This window comes from Ambystoma mexicanum, chromosome 1p (assembly GCF_040938575.1).
Source record: "Ambystoma mexicanum isolate Mex_15411 chromosome 1p, UKY_AmexF1_1, whole genome shotgun sequence".
Taxonomy (NCBI): Eukaryota; Metazoa; Chordata; class Amphibia; order Caudata; family Ambystomatidae; genus Ambystoma; species Ambystoma mexicanum.
In genome coordinates this window covers 755,667,692-755,686,545 of record NC_090921.1, presented here as the reverse complement: position 1 = coordinate 755,686,545, position 18,854 = coordinate 755,667,692, and the positions used below count along the sequence as shown (strand labels likewise).

At 46.0% G+C, this 18,854-nt stretch overlaps 1 protein-coding gene across 2 annotated transcripts in view; it reads left to right on the top strand.

Annotated features, from left to right (window-relative positions):
- Positions 1-18,854, top strand: part of MRPL9 (mitochondrial ribosomal protein L9) — a 201,053-nt gene that overhangs the window by 147,312 nt on the left and 34,887 nt on the right. For both annotated transcript variants that reach the window (XM_069650719.1, XM_069650727.1), the window contains exon 5: positions 17,009-17,110. In XM_069650719.1, the coding sequence (XP_069506820.1) occupies positions 17,009-17,110 (102 nt within the window). The remainder of the gene's footprint in view (positions 1-17,008; positions 17,111-18,854) is intronic.

The window sequence follows — 18,854 nt, the reverse complement described above, 5'->3', positions numbered from 1 at the left end:
TGAAAAACGCAAGGAAAAAGGTCTTTGGGGCCAGAAAATCTTTGCCCAGCCCACCCCTTGCACTACCACCAACACCCCATCACTAGGGAAGGACTGGGAAGGTCTCTTGCTAGTCAATCACTCCCTGTTGTAGGGTGGGATTACAAGTGGAAAAGGGAAGGATGTTAAGTGCTGTTATTTATGACTTGATTTAAAAGTTAGAGAGTGAGCGACAAATAATGATGGGATAGGAACAGGCGAAGGTCTGAAGTGTACTACTGGTGGCCTGGGAGTCCCAAATTTTGGTTCTGTGTAAATAGAAAATGTGTTCAACACAGTTGGCTAAATGGGACCAAGGATGCGTAAAAGAGCGCAAAATATCTATCCATTATTCATTTACTGATGAAAACACACAAATGGTCTGGGGGGGGGGGATCATGAGGTTCTACAAATTGGTAAATGGCAACAGGAGATGACTTAAAGAGCCCAATTAGTTCCCATAATAGTGGGGGAGAGAATATCGTAGTGTGGTCTCCAAATGTAAAAACTCTGACTTTGACTCACACTGTAAAAGAATCTTACAAGCTAAGGAGTTCAAATGTCAAGGAATAGACCTACTGTTCATACAGGAGACCAGATTAAAGGCATGAGATGAAAGGAAAGGAACATTTATCGGAGCCACATAGGCCCAATGTTATGGGGCTCGGGGAAACCAAAAGAAAGGTGGAGTTGAGGTTGGTATTAGAGGGGGATATGTCACTTTCAAAGTGTTTCCTGTATTTGCCCAACTAAGGACAAAGCTTGTTTTATGAAGAAGCCAGTAGGCGCATAATGGCCAGAAGTGAAGGTTTGATAATTGGTGGGGATTTTTGAATCTCAGATGGGCACCAAGGCAGAGCGGTCCGCCAATCGAATACACGGAGAGTAGAGACAAGGTTCTATTGTGTTAGACATATAAGGGGAAATATCATACCTAGCCAAAGGAAATGGTATCCTGTTTCTCCCATATTTTCCACACACTTTATAAAAAAAACAATCCACGGACACTCAAATGAGGGATTACTAAAGGCATTTGATCTCCCTACTCGAACGATAAACTAAACTCTTCAGCTGGACTCCCCCATTGAAGAAACAATGTGTTCACAGATATATTGGCTCCCTTCCTAACTAAATTGTATAATTCAATCCTGGACTGGGAGGAGGTCAATGACTCCTTTCTTAAAGCCCTTATCACTGTTCTAACATAAGGAAGGGTAAGACACTAAATATGTGCATCATGCCAGCCCAACTCGCTATTAAATACAGATGCCAAGATATGTACTAAGATCCTTAGTTCCTGAATGGCTTCGAGCCCTCCCAAACTAATACATAATGATTTAGTGGGTTTATTAAAGGGTGTCTGGGAACAGATATGCCGAGCGAAATGCCGACTTTAATGTATTACATGAGGGTCAATTTGTAAAGGACGGAGTCTTGATCTCTATTTGCTATTCGCCATTGCTGCCTGAAGGTGTCTTTGTCTTTTTATATTTTTTTTTGCCTGCTATATCCCTCCGTGTGTCCCCTGTCTCTGCCTCCCTCCTCCCGCTCCAGCTCTCTCCTATCTCCTCTTCTCCCATTAATGGTGGCACCCGTTGGGACGCCCTCCTGGCCTCCTTTCTGTCCTCTAAGGTCATCATGAATGTCTACCGTCTTGGTCCAAGGCCCTCAGGCCAACCTTCATCTCTTTGATAGACGCTTTCCGCGCCTCATCAACTTCCTTTCTTCACCTGCTGTCCCCTCTCCTATTCCCTTGGCTACCTTGCCTTCCCCCTCCCTGCCCCCTCTCGGGCACTTTCTACACTTCCGCAGGGCTTACCTCTGATCTGTACCCCTCCCCAGAAGTCCTTCAAGCAGGGCAACCTTCTCCACATTGCCACTCTTAACTCCCGCTCCGCTGTCAAACATTCCTCTATCTGCCGCCTTCTTGAAGATCTTGACCTTGATGTCCTCGGTCTCACTGAGACATGGTTTACGGCCAGCTCCGTCACCAGCTTTGACACGCTCCTACCTGATGGCTACAAGATCCTCTCCGTGCCTAGACCCAACCGCTCTGGTGGGGACGTTGCCCTCATCTTCCCTGAGTGGATTCCTGCCTCTGTTACTCCTACGCAGGCCTACTCCTCCTTTGAATGCCTCGTCTGCAGGCTCTCTCTCTCCCCGAACCATTCCCTTACCGTGGCTGCTATCTATCGGCCACCTGGTCAGATGTCTTCCTTCCTCTCGGAGTGGGCAGACCTGTCCTCCTCACTCCTGGCCTCTACCACTCAACTCCTCTTTCTTGGAGACTTCAACATCCACCTGAACGCCTCCTGTCCCCCCCCTCTGTACGCTTTTGCGACCTCTGCGACTCTCACTCACCATTCTCCCTTCTGGCCCGACTCATTCTGCAGGGCACTTAATGTTCTGATCTCTTCTGACCTCACCCTCTCTATCCCTCTCTCCACTCCTCTCTCCTGGAATGATCACTTTCTCCTGTCCTCCCACCTCACCTTCCCTACCCCACAGGCCAAGCCACCTCCATCACTGCCACCCACCTTCTCGGTCATCCGACCCACGAAACGCGTGTCAGTTGAGGCTTTCGCCCCCCACACCCCCCCCCCCGGCCCCCTCCGGCTGACTCTCACCCTGACACAGCCCTCTCCATGCTTCACTCTTCTATATCTGATACTCTTGATATCCTTGCCACTGTCATGATAATCCGCCTGAAGCCCAAAGCCAAGTGTAACTCCTGGTATGACTCGGGACCTCGTCACCCTAAACCGCAGTTGTCGGGTGACCAAGAGTAAATGGCGTGCTTCAAGTTCATCCTCTTGACAAACTGACCTGCTGCCTGCTGCAAAGGCAATACCGTCTCTCCGTCCTCGCCAAGAAGAGAGCCCATATCCAAGCCCGCGTCTTTGTGGCATCTAACAACTTGGCTGAACTCTTTAAAAATCTGCAAGGAACTGGCCAATCCTGCCGCAGTCTCTGCCTCTCCTGTCCCTTCCCAGGCCCTCTGCACGGCACTGGCATCTCATTTCATTTCTAAAACTCTGGACATCCTGTCCTCACTCTCCTCCTTTCACTCCCCCCCCTCTACTCGCTGCTCTTCCTCTGGCCCTTCCTCAGCCACCCCTCCTCCCTCCTTCTCAGCCTTTCCCCTTTTCTCTGCAGACAAGGTTTCTAGACAAGTCCCATCTGTGAAAGTCTCGTCAAAACAGGTTCATCCCTGTTCCTCCAAAACTATCAAGGACCACATCGACTCCCTGGCTCCTGCCCTTGCTGATTTCTGCAACCACTCCTTCATCATTGGACTCTTCCCTTCCCCCCTGAAGCACTCCCTTGTGCACCCTCTTCTAGAGAAACCCTCTGCAGACCCCTCCTGCCCGGTCAACTATCGCCCAATCTCCATCACTCCCTTCCTGGGCAAGCTCCTGGAGAAACTGGCCATCTCCCAGCTCAATCTCCACAATGAATCTGCTGGACCATCAGTCTGGCTTCAGAGCTGTCAGAAGCACGGAAAACTACTCTCCTGAAAATCCGTGAAGACCTGCTCACCAACCTTGACTCTAATACCCTGTGCGTTCTCATCTTGCTTGACCTCTCTTCTGCCTTTGACACTGTCCACCATGCCATCCTGCCCAACCGTCTCGTGATAACCTGGGTATCATTGGTCAGGCTCTGGCGTGGCTGACTTCTTTCCTCTCCATTCGACCCTCCCAGGGGTTCCTTCCTCTCCGACATCTTTTTCTCTACCTGTGGTGTCCCCCAAGGATCTAACCTCTCTCCCTGGCTGTTCTACCAATACCTGGCACTCCTTGCCCACCGCATCGCAGCTATCTATCCCAACTTTCAGTGCTATGCGGATGATACCCAGCTCATTTTCAGGCTACCCGCAGCCTCCTCCTCCCCTCATCTCTGACTGTCTGTCTGCCATCCAGGAGTGGTGTGCCGCCAACGACCTCTACCTAAATACCAATAAGACTGAGATTCTACTCATCGGCACACCCACTCCCTCCTTCCCTGCAGCTCTCTGGCCGGCCTCTTGGCCCTCTTCCTACTCCCACCTGCTAGACTAAAAACCTCGGGGTCATCTTCGACTCTGCTCTCTCCTTCTCCCCTCACATCTCTGACGTCTCTAAGAAGTCACACTACCAACTGCACCTCCTTAGAGGTATTCTTCCTTTCCTCTCCTTCCCCCAGAAGCTCACGGTCTCCAGATCCTTGGTCCTCTCTAGGCTGGACTATTGTAACAGCCTCTATCTAAATCTGCCTGCCTCTACTCGCCGCCCTCTGCAACTTCTCCAGAACAGGACTGCGAGATTTGTCCTTCGCCTCAAGCCCAGGGATCGTATCTCTCCAGGACTGAAATCCCTGCACTGGCTCTCAGTGGCTGAGAGGATTAAGTTCAAAACCCTCTGCATTTTACACAAGGCCTTCTGGGGCCTGGGGCCGAAATGCTTTCAACTCTCTTCCTTAATATCTTCCTTCTCGAGCTCTTCGCTCTTCGCTCCTCCGCCTCCAACTCCCTCAGTGTCAGTTGCTTCTCCAAGCAACGAGTTGGTGGCAGATTACTCTCTTCAGCTGGGGCCTCTCTCTGGAACAGCCTTCCTGCCTCCCAGAAACTCGAGGAGAACCATCTCCGGTTCCGAAGCACCTCAAAACCTTCCTCTTTGCCTCTGCTTTCTCCCCCCTCTCTCCCCTGCTGATTTCCTGACTGAAACTGCTCGTGTTACCTGGCCACCCTTTCTGATCTCTAGCCCAGGCCCCGTCATTTGCCCACTTGCACTGCCTCCCTGGCTACCCCTGCACCTGGGGACCATTGTTCTGTATCCCTACAGTCCCCTACCAGCACTTTTGTCTGCACTTCCTTGCACTTGCCACCAGCTGGCCGTTTATTTATTTTCTTATTTATTCCACTTTTCCCATGTACTGCACTTTCCCCTCTCCCTTCCCCTGCACACTTTTCCTTTTTCCCGCCTTCCCAAGCACTTGCGCGATCTGAATGACACTTGGCCTAGTAGGATTGTTGTCTGTCCTCCCTTGTTTACCCCCCCTTGCCTTGTCGCGCCTTGAAACACTTGTATGTAGGCACGTTATAAATGCCATATCATATCGTCATACATCATATTATCATATATATATATATATCACTGAATGTGGAGGACAACCTCGCCTTTATACCAGAGACTTTGAGGACTTCGGAAAAGTTTGGGCTTTATTCGGGCTTCAAAATAAATTAGCAAAAATCTGTTCTGCTCCCACTAGGAGTAACGTATCCTCTCCCATTCGAGATACAGAGACCCTTTATTGGATATCTAGGAATCTGGTTTAGACGGCGTGTCTGGAGCCAATTTCCGCCATCCGCCCCATTAGAGAAAAGGTTACAACAAAACATTACATTGCGAAGTCCCACAGACCTTTTCCTCAGATGTTGAAGAGTGAAATAGCACAGATAATTCTCAAAATGAAAAAAGGGAGCCTTTTTAAACTTCATTGGCTGGAGGAACAGAATGAATGGAATGTGGGCCTGGAATTCTCTTATCTAAAAGGGCATAAAAACTCATGGAAGCAGGGGACACAAGGGTTTGTAAACTGTACACCTTCCGAGAGTTGCATTGAACAGGACAAAAAGGAGCAAAAATGCAAATACCTTCTTTTCTCATGTAATCATTACATTGGGTGCATGCACTCTTAGGGTGGGTCCCGATACTTTCCTACAATTGCTGATGTTCTTTTAAAAGGCATATTGAAGTGAGAGGCATGGAAATGCATGCGTGGGAAACCGGGTCAGTATTGCATTTGTATTCCATCTAAACGTTTTTCAGCCTCTAAGTAGCGTTGGGGCTTTTTAGTGATTCTAGTGCAGCAGCTAACATTTCTTGGCTGGCAAACAATTTGGCACTACAAAAATGTGCTCTCAAGGTTTAACTGGTGCAGTCTCCAATGTTCCTTCCTTATACCTAAAGCTTCATAATGGTTCCCTGGCTTGCATACATTGTGATAAATGAGGGGGGGAAAAAATTGGACATTGCAGTATCAGCTGTTCTTTCAACTAGCCTTCTGCTCGGCGGTGGGTGCCAAACATTCTGTTGTCGGTGCCCTGTGCCCCTTATGCATTATGGATCCTGAACAGTATTATCTTACAGCTGTTGGTGAGAAATTGTGTTGGAAGGGAATCTTCTGGCTTGGTTGATGTGATTGCATTGCTAGACCTGGGCTCAAAGTTGGCCATAGTGTCATTAATCCAATATCGATGTTATGACCGCTCTCTCTTAAAAAGGGTGGCGGAGCTAAAGTACCTGAACATGCATAACCTGTGTATAGTATCCGAGAGGCCACTTTTTAAAACCACTGATAGATCCTGCAATGAATGCCCTTCCTGTGTGAAGTGTCGACCCACTGGTGTTTCTGTTTTGTGGTTTGAAATGGTGTATCTATGGAGGTTCATCCTTTCATACAGCGCTTTACCGGTCTCCCCCAACTTATTCCCTTGAATGCATTTTTTTCTTTGGATGAGGTATACAACTTTCGAATAGCTGCGGCTGTATGTGCCTTGAATGTATATTGTTTGGTTCTGCAGGGTTGTTATTGAAGATCTGGTGCAGATGTGTTGGTATGTTTTGTATCCCCTGATGTTGCAGGAATACCATTACAAATCTTCTTGTTCTTGTGGAAATGTACTGCTGGTTAGAGACCCTGCTCGTTTTTCCTCGGTTGCTGGTAGGGTTGCTTCTTTGAAGATGTTTCTCAGCTCATCCTCCCTGCTGAAAATTGGTTGAGGGTCCTTAAGCCTATTCATTTGGGTTAGTCCTGGGTGGTAGGTGACAACCAAAGGTATAAGCTCTCTCTATTGTGTCCCTGGAAATACCTAGAGACAACCTGCCACAATACAAAGCACAGTCAAATTCACGATCAGTTTCTTTGGCAGAGTGGCCTTTGCATGAAGGATGGCGTGTGTGCCAAGTTGGTGATCCCTGGTCTTCCTGTTGGAGCATATGCATTGGTGGAAGCCACCGAGTAGGTTCATAGAATTGTTCGAGAGACTTCACCGGCTTTCTAAGCTCAGATGAAGTTGGTAATTTAACGCAGGTATGTTAGTGGTTTCATGGATTGTTGCAAGAATTACTGTTTGAAATCCGACATGAAAAGGTTTGCTTACTAAGATTAGGGTGCAAAATGTATACTCGCCACATGCAATTTTCGAGTGAAAATGACAATGGGGCAAAGTAAGAAATAATGGGCCTGCAGTGTAGTTAAAAGTGCTCACTTTACCCACTGGAGGGCGCCAGAGCACCGTGCCAAAGAGGCACTGGCGAGTATGCAAGCTTGTATTTTCGTAAACGATGTTAGAGGCCAGGACTGTAGTGTTGAGTATGCTTTCCTGATTTACATATATAGCAGGCCCCGAGTGGCCTAAAGGGCAATAGGCCCATGGCCAAACCATAACACAAAATGCTGGTGTGGGCCACTTTTTGTCCCAATTTCGGCTAGTTTGATGAGTTAATTCACTTTGCGGTTAGTAGTTTTGACCAGTGTTGCTGAATAAATATTCTTTAAAATGCACAATTTGGATCACACTTTACCAAAATACTGCCTCCTCGGTTACTATTCAAACAGTGTCACAAAAGGATTGACTAGCTATTTTCAAATGTGGGCCACTTTTTCATTGGTGCCCAAGGCAATTTTATGGCCCTGTATGACCCTCCTATATAGTGGAAAAAAATATGGCCCACTACCCAGGATGAGCATGCTGGCACACATTATCTTTGTTTGAAAAATTCTTTACAGAGAAACTCCATTCATTGAAAATTAACTTAAAACTCACTTAAAGCTCACATCTGAGTTATTCCAACATAGCAAATGTTGAACTGTGATCTTCCTTAATATTTGCTAGGCAGTTTCCATGATGGATACGATTCCTGTGAACTTTCTCTTCCAGTGTATCCTGCATACCTTATCCAATCTCCATATATTTACTCCTATCAACCAATTGCCAGACTAAATTCGGCCCATACTGTTAGTTTCCATCTCTCTTACAGCCTTTTCTAACAGTTACCCAACCTCTTCTATATACCGTGTGTCTTTTCTCGTCATATCTTGATCTTCTGCACCCACCCGATTCTAACTTTGCGGCTCAGCTCCTATGCCTCTTTTATCCATCACAATCCATGGAGAAACCTTAATAATCCTTGTACTCCGTTCCCTTCACCAGACCTCCAAAATGGTGCCTGGCCCAGAATTGAGCACCAATAAGAGTAATAAATAGTATTACATATTTTCAGTAAATTCTGGTCAGTTTTCTGGCCCATTTGCCATCAATATGACTTGTAAGCATAGCCCGTTCACTTGCCCTCTGCCATTGCTCTTCGTCTGCACATGCTTTCTTGGTATTCTTTTTGGCACATTTTATTAAGGCATTCTAAGGTTATAACAGGTTTACTGCTATCCTATTTAAGCCAACACTGTTGGCTTTGCCAATGCTTGTTATAAACAAGACTTCAGTGAAGGACACACACATAGTGCTTATAAATTGAGTGGCTGGCAGACCTCGTTTAGACATTACACCAGTAGCGCATTGACAGCTCCAATTAAGTAATTAACTCTCGGACTGCTTTGGGGAAACACTGGCCGGCACACTGAGTGGAAAATGTGATGGTAAGGCTTGATTCATAATTTCTTTGTTTAAACTTAGGATAACTTATCTTTTACTTGTTCTGTTTATTAGGAGAGTGATTGAAAATATTCACATGCATGTGCTAGACTGGACACACAAATACATTAGTAAAATGCACTGACCTTCTTTCACAAATGGGGCAAGTGACTTTTGTTTGTGGCTAGTAGCTTTCAACTTGAAATTGCACCCTGCTAAAATGCTATTTTTGCTTCCATGGCCTTTCGGTCTTTTGTAAGCACTGTCTTCCATTGAAGCAGATTTTGTTGTGTGTTTCAGTACCTATCTTGGTGTTTACTTTTTGTAGGAATTTTTGCCATGCCGCAATTCCATATTCATGTGGAATGTTGAAATAAAGTCAGTGACATCCAGTGTAGTCAGGAGTGGATCCAGTGGTCCGAGAAGTGCATTGTGTCCTGCACAACGCTTTCTGCGTCCATCACCAGAGTCTTTAGGATGGATTCAGTATATTCAGATAGGGCTTCGGTTAATGTAGTTACTCCAGAGATCATTGCGTTGCCTGGATTTCCTGGCTTGTGGATCTTTGGGAGCAAATAAAAGGTTGCTGGAGTTGGATTGTTCAGTGTCAGAGCTTGACTGTGTTCCTTAGTGCTGCTTGGCATGGATTTGATCATTTGTTTTAGTTTTTATTTGGGATCCATGGTGGGGTCGTCCCCAAGTTCCAGGTAATAATTTGTGTCAAGAAGGTGTCTGTATGCTTCGATTTTGTATTCCTTTTGTATCCATGACTGCAACCACACCCCTGGCTTAATTTTATGTCCTTGTTTGCTTGGACGCTTCCTATTGCACTAGTCTCTTGCGGAGGGGGTGGCTCTTACAAAGCCTCTCAACTGAGTCATGACGATCATCTGAGGGAGAACCCTGGGGAACAGTGGATATTCCTGGAAAGCCACATCTTAACCCCAGTTTCAATTGACGAGTTGCTGTAGGTCCCAGAGACAAGATTCCACAGAAGGGTTGGGGACCACCCTATACTTGGTTTACTATGGGAAATTGTGTAAAAAATCGAATGGCATGTCTTCCCCCATTTAGTTACTACTTTTGCCCCCCCCACCCCCTCCCCTGGGTTGCCATGGGGGACCCACTACAATTCCAAAAATCGTATGAGGGAGGCCTTTTTATAATTTACAACTGAACGCCATCCGACTTGACGCCCTTTGAAAAGATCTCGGACACCCCTGTAGACTCAAAAGGCCTGATGGCTCAGCTCCCTAAAATTAAGGTAAAGCTAGATTTTAAAGGCCCCGTGAAGGGGAGAAGGAATCTGAGGAAATGGCCCTTAACCGACAACTCCTGGGGGCCATGTGAACACACGCCTTTAAAACATCTGTGGCCTATCAATACAAGATGCATGGAATAAAGTTGTTACATAGGTAGCAGACACTCTCAAATGTTCACTGAAGTGAAACCCATGAAACCCAAATGAGGGAGAGGGTTGTATTGCCATGTGTGGTGGATATGTCCCAGCATACAAATGGCTTGGAAAGATGTAATAAGACAGATTGGAGACTTGGAAGGCTTTCAAAGAGTTTAAAAGGATGGGTGTCCCTCAACCATGGACCAGAGGAGCAAGTAGAGTCAAAGATAAGAGGCGGGTGGTCACACGGATTATTGCACAATTAAATGGGGTACAATCGACTCAAATCGGTGAAAGGGAGAATAGGCTCAGTCAGGCATTACATTTATATAATCCTATTTTATTAGTATCAAAAATTGCAATAGGATACAAATAATTCACAGTGCGCAAAGATCAGTATATGGGTGCTAATATAAGCACTTTGTTAGCACCCATATACTGATCTTTGCGCACTACCTTGGACAAAAAATTCACGCCCAGCAGTGTACTTGAGGTCCTTTTTTTAGAATTTTTTATGCTCATTTACATTTTATGTTGTGTGAATTCTTTTTCATATTGCAATTTATGATACTAATAAAATATGATTATATACATTTAATGCCTGACTGAGCCTATTCTCCCTTTCACTGATTTGAGTCGATTGTACCCTATTTAATTGTGCATTATTCCGTGTATCCATCCTCTCTTATCTTAGGCTTTCAAAGAGAACCAGACCCACTGTTAACTCTTTGGTGGTCCCAGTGAAGATGAAAATATAGACCGGCTGCCACACATGCCACGCTTTTTGTTACTTGCTGCCAGAGCTTGCCTAACTATATGTTGGAAGCTCCACAAAAAGTGAATATCTACAGAAAGCCTAGGACCTTTTCAATATGGAAAGACTAATTCCTTGAGGGACCCAGTAGTGGACTCTAAAGATTTGCATCCTTTGGGAGGAGATGGTGGTTTAGTACTAGTTACTTCTGGTTGAGCAGCTTGAACCCAGGTTATATATCAGAATTGAACAAATGGGAGGGAATAGCAAATGTAATACTGTACACTGGGGGGGGCAGTGGGGGAAGGAGATAGAATGCTTGGTGGTTATTCTTTATTATAGATTGAGTAATGTTTCATAGACTTTGAGGAAAATGCAGACACATTTTGGGGAAAAAACTGCTTTGTCAGAGAATAAAAGAAATATCATTATTAGTTATATTTTGAGTTGTGGAAGCAGTCTATAAAGGCATTTGTGTGTTACGGTGGCTTTCAGTATGTATCTTCCCTGTACAGCCTTAGGGATGCTGTCCAAGCAGTCATTGGGCCCTTCCAGCAATCTGTGGGGATGTCTGTGGTACTATGTAGAGTGGACGAAGGTAGGGTAAGGCTGCTCCTTCATGCTGTTGCAGCCACATTTTTATATTAGAAATTAGGAATGCACAAAGTATTTTCTATTCATCCACATCCAATATAATGTTTACACCATGGTCTGGTAAAGTCTAAATGAAATTCCAAGCAGATGGTTTGGGTTTCTGCTGAGGGTGAACATTATCTTTATGCAAGAGGCTACATGATTTTCCATGACAGCAAAGTTGATGTATCTATTGCTGTATTTGATTTTTGTGGTTTGAAGCTTAGAAGCCTCCTTGAAGTACTGTAGAAAAACAATCTGAGTGCTGAGGAAGTATCTGTGGTATTCTGTTTGGATGGACTCTCTACTCCGATTTGGTCTCCCTTTTACTGATGCATGGAAGCATTTATATTTAGATTACTGTGCTACTTTCAGAGTACATGTATGATCATTGCCAAGGTAGTTACATTTCACTGTTACAAAAAGAAATACATACAAGTATATAATATATTATTTAACCATGAAATACAAAAGTAAAAAAGAAAATATATTACACAGGTAGTTGCATTTAGAAGTCCTCCTAAACAGCATATCTGTGGTATAGTTGCATTAAAAAGTCTGCAGAACAACATATCTGTGGTATAGTTTCATTTAGAAAGCGTGCCTAATAGCATATCTGTGGTATAGTTGCATTAAAAAGTCTTTTAGTTGCATTTAGAAAGTGTGCCTAAACAGCATAGCCGTGGTATAATTGCTTTTAGAAAGTTTGCACAACGACGAGTCCACCTTGCCCACCAAGATCTGCAGAAAATGACCCCCTCGCGCCCGCCTCCCCTCACACCCACCCTACCTCCCAACCCACCCTTCCCCTAGACATCCTGCCCTCCACCACAACCCCTACCCATCCCCTATCCAAACACCAAGCCAGAGGGACACGATGGCGAGCCAACCATCGCAAGACCCCTGCTCAGCCAATCCCCTCAAGCCCCCCCGCCTACTGTCGTCAGACCCCACCCCTAACGGCCAGCCTAGCCTCCCAAGCACACACATCTCTGCTACCACCCACCTCCCACTGCCCTTAACTCCCACCATCATCCCCCTCCAACCACACTCCTTCCCCTCCCTAAAAATTGCATGCCTCGCCCTGGCAAGAACAGTAGCCGCATCCCTTTCCCCCTCCGATTTCCCCCCCCCCCCTACCCTCTCTCACACACCGCCTGCAACAAAAACACTGAAGAGGAAACGTACCTGGTCTCCCTCAATCTTTCAGTACTCATCGCCATTCCTGTCTCGACCCACCTCCCAATCCTCCCAACCTCAACCTTCACCTCCCCCCGCCTCGCCCTACCTGAAACCCCTCTCCCTTGAATTCTCACCGACCACAACTGAAACTCCTACCCCACCTCAACCCACTTTCAAATCCTCCGTCCCAAATCCATTCACTGCGTCACACCAGTCCAACCCCTCCCCCACTCAACCCCACCAACTGAACTGCACACCTACTCTTCCCAATGACCACCAACCACCCTCCTTTCTCACTCCCCTTCTTCCACCCTCTCCCCTCCTACACCCCACCCCTGCAAATCCCTCACAATTCTCCTGTACCAAAGTAATTTGCATCCTCTTTAATGCCCGATCTGTAGCAAAAAACAGACACAGCATCTTTGACGTCCTCGCCTCTGACAAACCGGACCTAGTCTTTATCACAGAAACCTGGTTCTCTGATGACTTCGGCCCTATCGCCAACAAAGCTTTTACCCCAGACTACTCCCTCATCCCTCTAAACCGTCCCTCTAGAGGAGGAGGAATAGCAATCGCCTTCAAGTCTCACTTCCACGACTCAGTCATCGACAACCAGCCATCCATTCTTTCTTGCGAATCACTCCTCGTAAAACTATGCCTCCCCCCCTTCGTTCTCCCACAGCTTCCTAATCATCTACAGACCCCCAGGCTACGACAGGCATTTCTCAAACAACCTCTGCGACTCTATCGCCACCCTCCAACTAAACCATCCCACCCTCACTGTTCTAGGAGACTTCAACATATGGCTTGAGATCCCCACCAACCCCATGACCCACTCTCTGGTTGACGGCCTAGACGCAATTAACCTCCATACCTACATAAAAGGACCGACACACTATAAAGGACACACCCTTGATGCCATCTTCTGCTCCCACAACCTGATTCATCTAAACCCCCACATCCCTATCATCTGGTCTGATCACTTCATTATTGCTTTCGCCATTCGCTCACACATCCCACTACCCTTACCCGAACCAGAACCTCTGAACCTATGCACATGCTGGAAAAACTAAAGATCCTTCCCGACCTAGCCGATGCACTCCTTCGGTCCCCTCGCCCGACCTGCCTACCCGACGAACAACTAACCACAGACGCCTTTGACTCTTGGCTCAACTCCTCTCTAATCCCGCTCACCCCCTCTTGTAAACCATCAGCTCGCCAGGGCCATTTTCCTAGATGGTTCACACCAGAACTGAAGACTGCTAAACAGCTATATAAATCCCTAGAACGACAATAGGAACCAAATAACCCTACTCTCGACCTATGCTTCCCTCGCCCAACAGGTCAACACTGGAGTTCCACAAGGAGCATACCTATCGGCCCTCGTGTTTAACCTCTATATGTCCACCCTCCCACAAATATCCTGTGATACAACTACGCAGATGACACACAACTGATCCTAAATCTCCTGGATTCAAAACCCAACTGCCAACCTGACCTCGCTGCCTGCCTCCTCAACATAGATCACTGGATGACCAAAAACCACCTCTTGCTAAACTCCTCCAAAACTGAAATCATGGTATGTGGCAATACCAAACTTCTTCCGCACCTGCTACCCTGGCCATCTGCCATGGGCAATTCCCTCACACCCTCAAATTCAGTAAAAAACCTTGAGTGCACCCGAGACTCAGACCTAACCCTCTCGCTCCAAGTCCTGCCACTATCATCTTAAAACTCTTAGATGCATTTTTCCATACCTCTCTTTTCCAAACAGACTCTCCGCGGTCCAGTCTATTGTCATGTCAAGACTGGACTACGCCAACCCCCTCTACCTCGGAGTCCACGCGTACCAACTAACTAAACTACAACATGCACAAAACGCTGCTGCCAAACTGCTACTAGCACTTGGCCCAAGAGATCACATCTCCCCAGCCCTCAAAACTCTGCACTGGCTTCCGATTGCTCGAAGGGTGACCCTCAAAACCGTATGCATCTCTCACCGAGAAATGCATAAAACCGGACCACAATATCCCCAAGACAAGTTAAAACCCTACCAAACTCCACGCACTCTAAGATCAAGCTTGGCCGGCCTCCTAGTCATACCAAAAACCAACTCGTCAGGTTAGGTGGATCATCATTCAAAGTGCTGGCCCGACTCTGTGGAACGCACTTCCACCCCACATCCGACTCACTGAAGACCTTGTGTCTTTCCGCAAACTACTGAAAACATGGCTCTTCCCCTGAAATCGTCGCGTAAGTCATACTGGATAACAGCAATCAATAACCTTAGCCCAAAGCCGCCTTCTCATAAACGACTATCCAGCATCATGATCTGAGCTAGAAATCTAAAACCAATAACCGCTAAATGTAAACTAAAAAAGATAAACTAACTAGAAAGAGTGAATTGGATGAAAGTAGAAAGTGGATGAAAGGAATAAACTGAATGAAAGCAGTGAAGTGGATGAAGTTAACGAAATAGATGAAAGCAATGAATTGGATGCGACGAACGAAGTAGCCGAGAGGAATAAAGTGGACAAGAGGAACGAAGTAGACAAGAGGACTAAGCTGGTCGAGAAGATGGAAAGGATTGAGCACATGATACCGATCGAGTGCACGGAACAAGTAGCGTGAAGGGAACGGATAGATTGAATGACAGAGTGCATGGAATGAACTGAACGATTGGAATAGATGAAGCAAGTGCATGACATGGATGTAGCGCACAACACGGAAGGAGTGCGTGGGGCGGAGGAACGTATTGGAGTGCATGGGTCGGTTGGAACGCAAGGGTCGGTTGAACTACGGTCCCCGAGGGCGTTCAACCTACCAGCGCCTTGAGATCATACCAACAGTACACAAGGCACTATATAAATGCAAAGTAACATAACATGCAACGGATGGAATGCACGGAACAAATAGAGGGCACGGAATGAATACTTACAAAAATTAGAGTGCATGGAACGATCAAAGTGCATAAAATGATCGGAGTGCATGGAACGGTTGGAGTGCAAAGAATGGTGGATAACAACCTGCCAGAACGAACACATACTCTTGATCTCCCAACCACCACACCTACCGCTAAGAAGCAGCTATCGCACGAATGCCTCACCTGCTGCACACATATCCGGTGCTCACACGCTCCTTCTCTCTACTGACTTGAACTTCAGTTCCCAAGGGCGTTCAACCTACCAGCGCCTTGAGATCATACCAATGGTACATAAGGCGCTATATAAATGCAACATACCATATTCATTGCAGTAGTTGCAAAGCCAGCCAACCAACGTTATCCCCTCCCCCTTTAATGATGGTCCATAATGTGCCTGGTAGCCTTCTGAGATGACGGAGGACCAGATGTCCTATCCGGGAGCGGCGGGGGGGGGGTTCGGGGTGGATGTGTATCACCAGATTGGCCATCGTCCCCACAATGTCCACTGTCCTCATGCATATAACCCAAGTGTCAGAATAGCGTGAAATTTGCTTCATATTGAAGCCTGGTAAAACATTCCTCGTTTATGGGCTCTGGTTTGGAAAGCTATTGCAATGATTATCATTCTCTACTAAGTAGGCATGCAGCAATTGATGTTTTCTGATAATTTTGCCCTATTTATGCTGCAGCAGTGGCTGTCTGTTCTATGCATTTTGAACTCTGCTTGCTGCATCTGCAGCCTTTCCTAACACGGTTTCGGGTGCAGCTATTCAGGCAAAGACCGTATTAGTCAACTGTGTATGCCTTTTGCTACTGTAGCAGTAAGCTTTCCACTATGCACTATAGCCTCCAGTTGCTGCAGCAGTCTCCATATTTTCTTCATCAATCTCCAGCTGCTACAGAACCGATGCCCTCTCTATACTATTCTCTTTTTTGCTTTAACAGTGATGGTCACTCAATATGCTTACAGGCTCAGGTGTCTGCTAATGTGACACTTCCTCTACCCTTGATGCCCTCCTACTAATGTATCAGTGAGGGCCAATCTTTAAACATTATGACTAGTGGCTGCTGCAAGTGATGGTTTTACTTTACATTATGGGGTTCTTCTGCTACAACTATGACAATGTACCTACTCTTTATAATCTAGTGCTGCTGCTGCTACATTCGTGGCCATTTCCTGCCGGATGTGTTCTGCTGCCATAATTCCTGGCTTTTCTATGCATCCCAATCTCCTACTACTGTATGAATTACTCTACCCACACAATGTCACCACTGTCTGCAGTTTTCAGACTTTTCCTACATCTTCAAGTTTCCTAATGCTGGAGCAGTGACTTTTTCTCTTTGTACATTATGACCCTCTTCTCATTTTTAAAGCCGAATAATTGGTTCAATAGGGGCTGTCTCTGTTTTCGCATGGTTTGCAAATGTTTCTTCCACTCCTGATGTTTTCTCTTCGCATTGCAGACAGTCGACTACCTACGAAAATCCCGATTTGAGGTTGGAATGAAGAATAACGTGAAGTGGGAACTGAACAAGGAAATTGTTTGTCGGCAATTCCTCAAAAATGTTAGTATTTATGCTACTGCGTTTCTAGGGGGTTCGGGAGAGGACAGGTTTGTTGCTAATTTGCCTACATAGCTTGGATTGCAAGTGACAGGTGTGCCCACATTAGCAGCCTCTTAATGTCCATGTTTCCTAGGTTTTGGGGAAGGAATTTGTGGAGTGAACAGGTAGCTTTCACTTCATGCCCGCTAATTAAACTTTGTGTTCCTAGGGCTGGGTGAGTGGTGAGATGGATTTTTAGAATATGACATGGTGGACAGATTTTAGAATGGCACCCTATTTGTAGTGAACAGAGAACTCTATAGGTTAGTCCAAACCCAATCAAGGTAAACGTGGTAAGCAGTCAAGGCTATTCTCAGGAGAGTGCGAGTGTTGTCAGGGTTCCGCAATGAGTCCACACAGTGAAGCACACAATAATTCAATTTAGACAAATGTCTAAAAATGCAAATATTCATTCTAGGCCTTAAATACATGATAAAAAATGAAACCAACAGGTGATATTATCGCAATATACTCAATAGTAAACATATACATTCACCATATGCTCTTAAAATTCATTCAATTACTTAAATCTGCACTGGAGGTAAGTTAAGTGATGCAGTACAGGTGGAAGCAGTCCGTTCCCTAAAAGGAATGGGGCATTGTGCAAAAAAGTGACAGGAGCCACAATGTTTCTCCACAGAATAGATCTTGTGTTGGCAAGGGGCATTTCTCGCTAGAACCAGGGTGAGTGATACAAGTGAGCATCTGCACTCCCCTTTCCGTTTTAATTTAGGACGAAATTCGTTTTCAGTAGGCCATTTAAAGCTAATTGCAGTCTCTGCTGTGCACTAGTTTCCTTCCCCAATCACCCTTGTTTGTCCATCGATCCCTCTGCCCGCCTCCTCTCCCTCCGCATGCCGATTGGCCGGTGAGCCTCCAACTGACTACCGGAAACTACAACAAGGCCCTAGGCCCTACAACCAAGCACAAGCAACCAAGCACAACACAAGAAACATGGTGAGTGATACAACAGAGCATCTGCGCTCACCTTTGCATTTCATTTTGGACGAAATTCGTTTTCGGTAGCTGTCAAGATGGATTTTTAAACTCTGACTTGGTGAACAGAGGTTTAGGAGGCCACCCTACCTAGTATAGTGGTACAGGGAAACCTTCTGGACTAACTAGACCAATCAACTGTAGCTTGGCAGGCGGTCAAGAATGAGTCTCAGGAGCGGTGAGAGTGATCGAAAGCCCACAATGAGCACACACATTAAAACTCCACAGATTACCCCTAGACAGATCTATTTCAAAAATACATTTATTATAGGCCTTTATAACGAAAACACGATTAAACCACAGTTATCAATAAAACAATTACTACATGCGCTTATTCACTATCTAACATGTATACAATAATGCGATTAGCCTAAGGCTGATGATGGGAGCGGGGCAGGGGGAGAATAACCACAACCTGTAACAGAAATGGGGTACATCAACACATATATCAGTTTAGGCAAGGTAGTCCTTCATCGACTATCCCTAACATATGTAGTCCAGCCCTACGAAGCAAGGAGCCTAGCACTCAAAGTACTGTTGTGCGTTAATGCGCGGTCATGCGTAAACGAAAAAGTGGGTTCTCTTTGGGGGGCTGTAGCCTGCTCAGGAAGGGGCTTGCGGCGATGAAGAACAAGTTACTATTCCTAGAAGAGGGTCTACCCTTGCAGATAGAGCGACTTTGGGAGTTCACGAATAGCTGGGGAGTGCA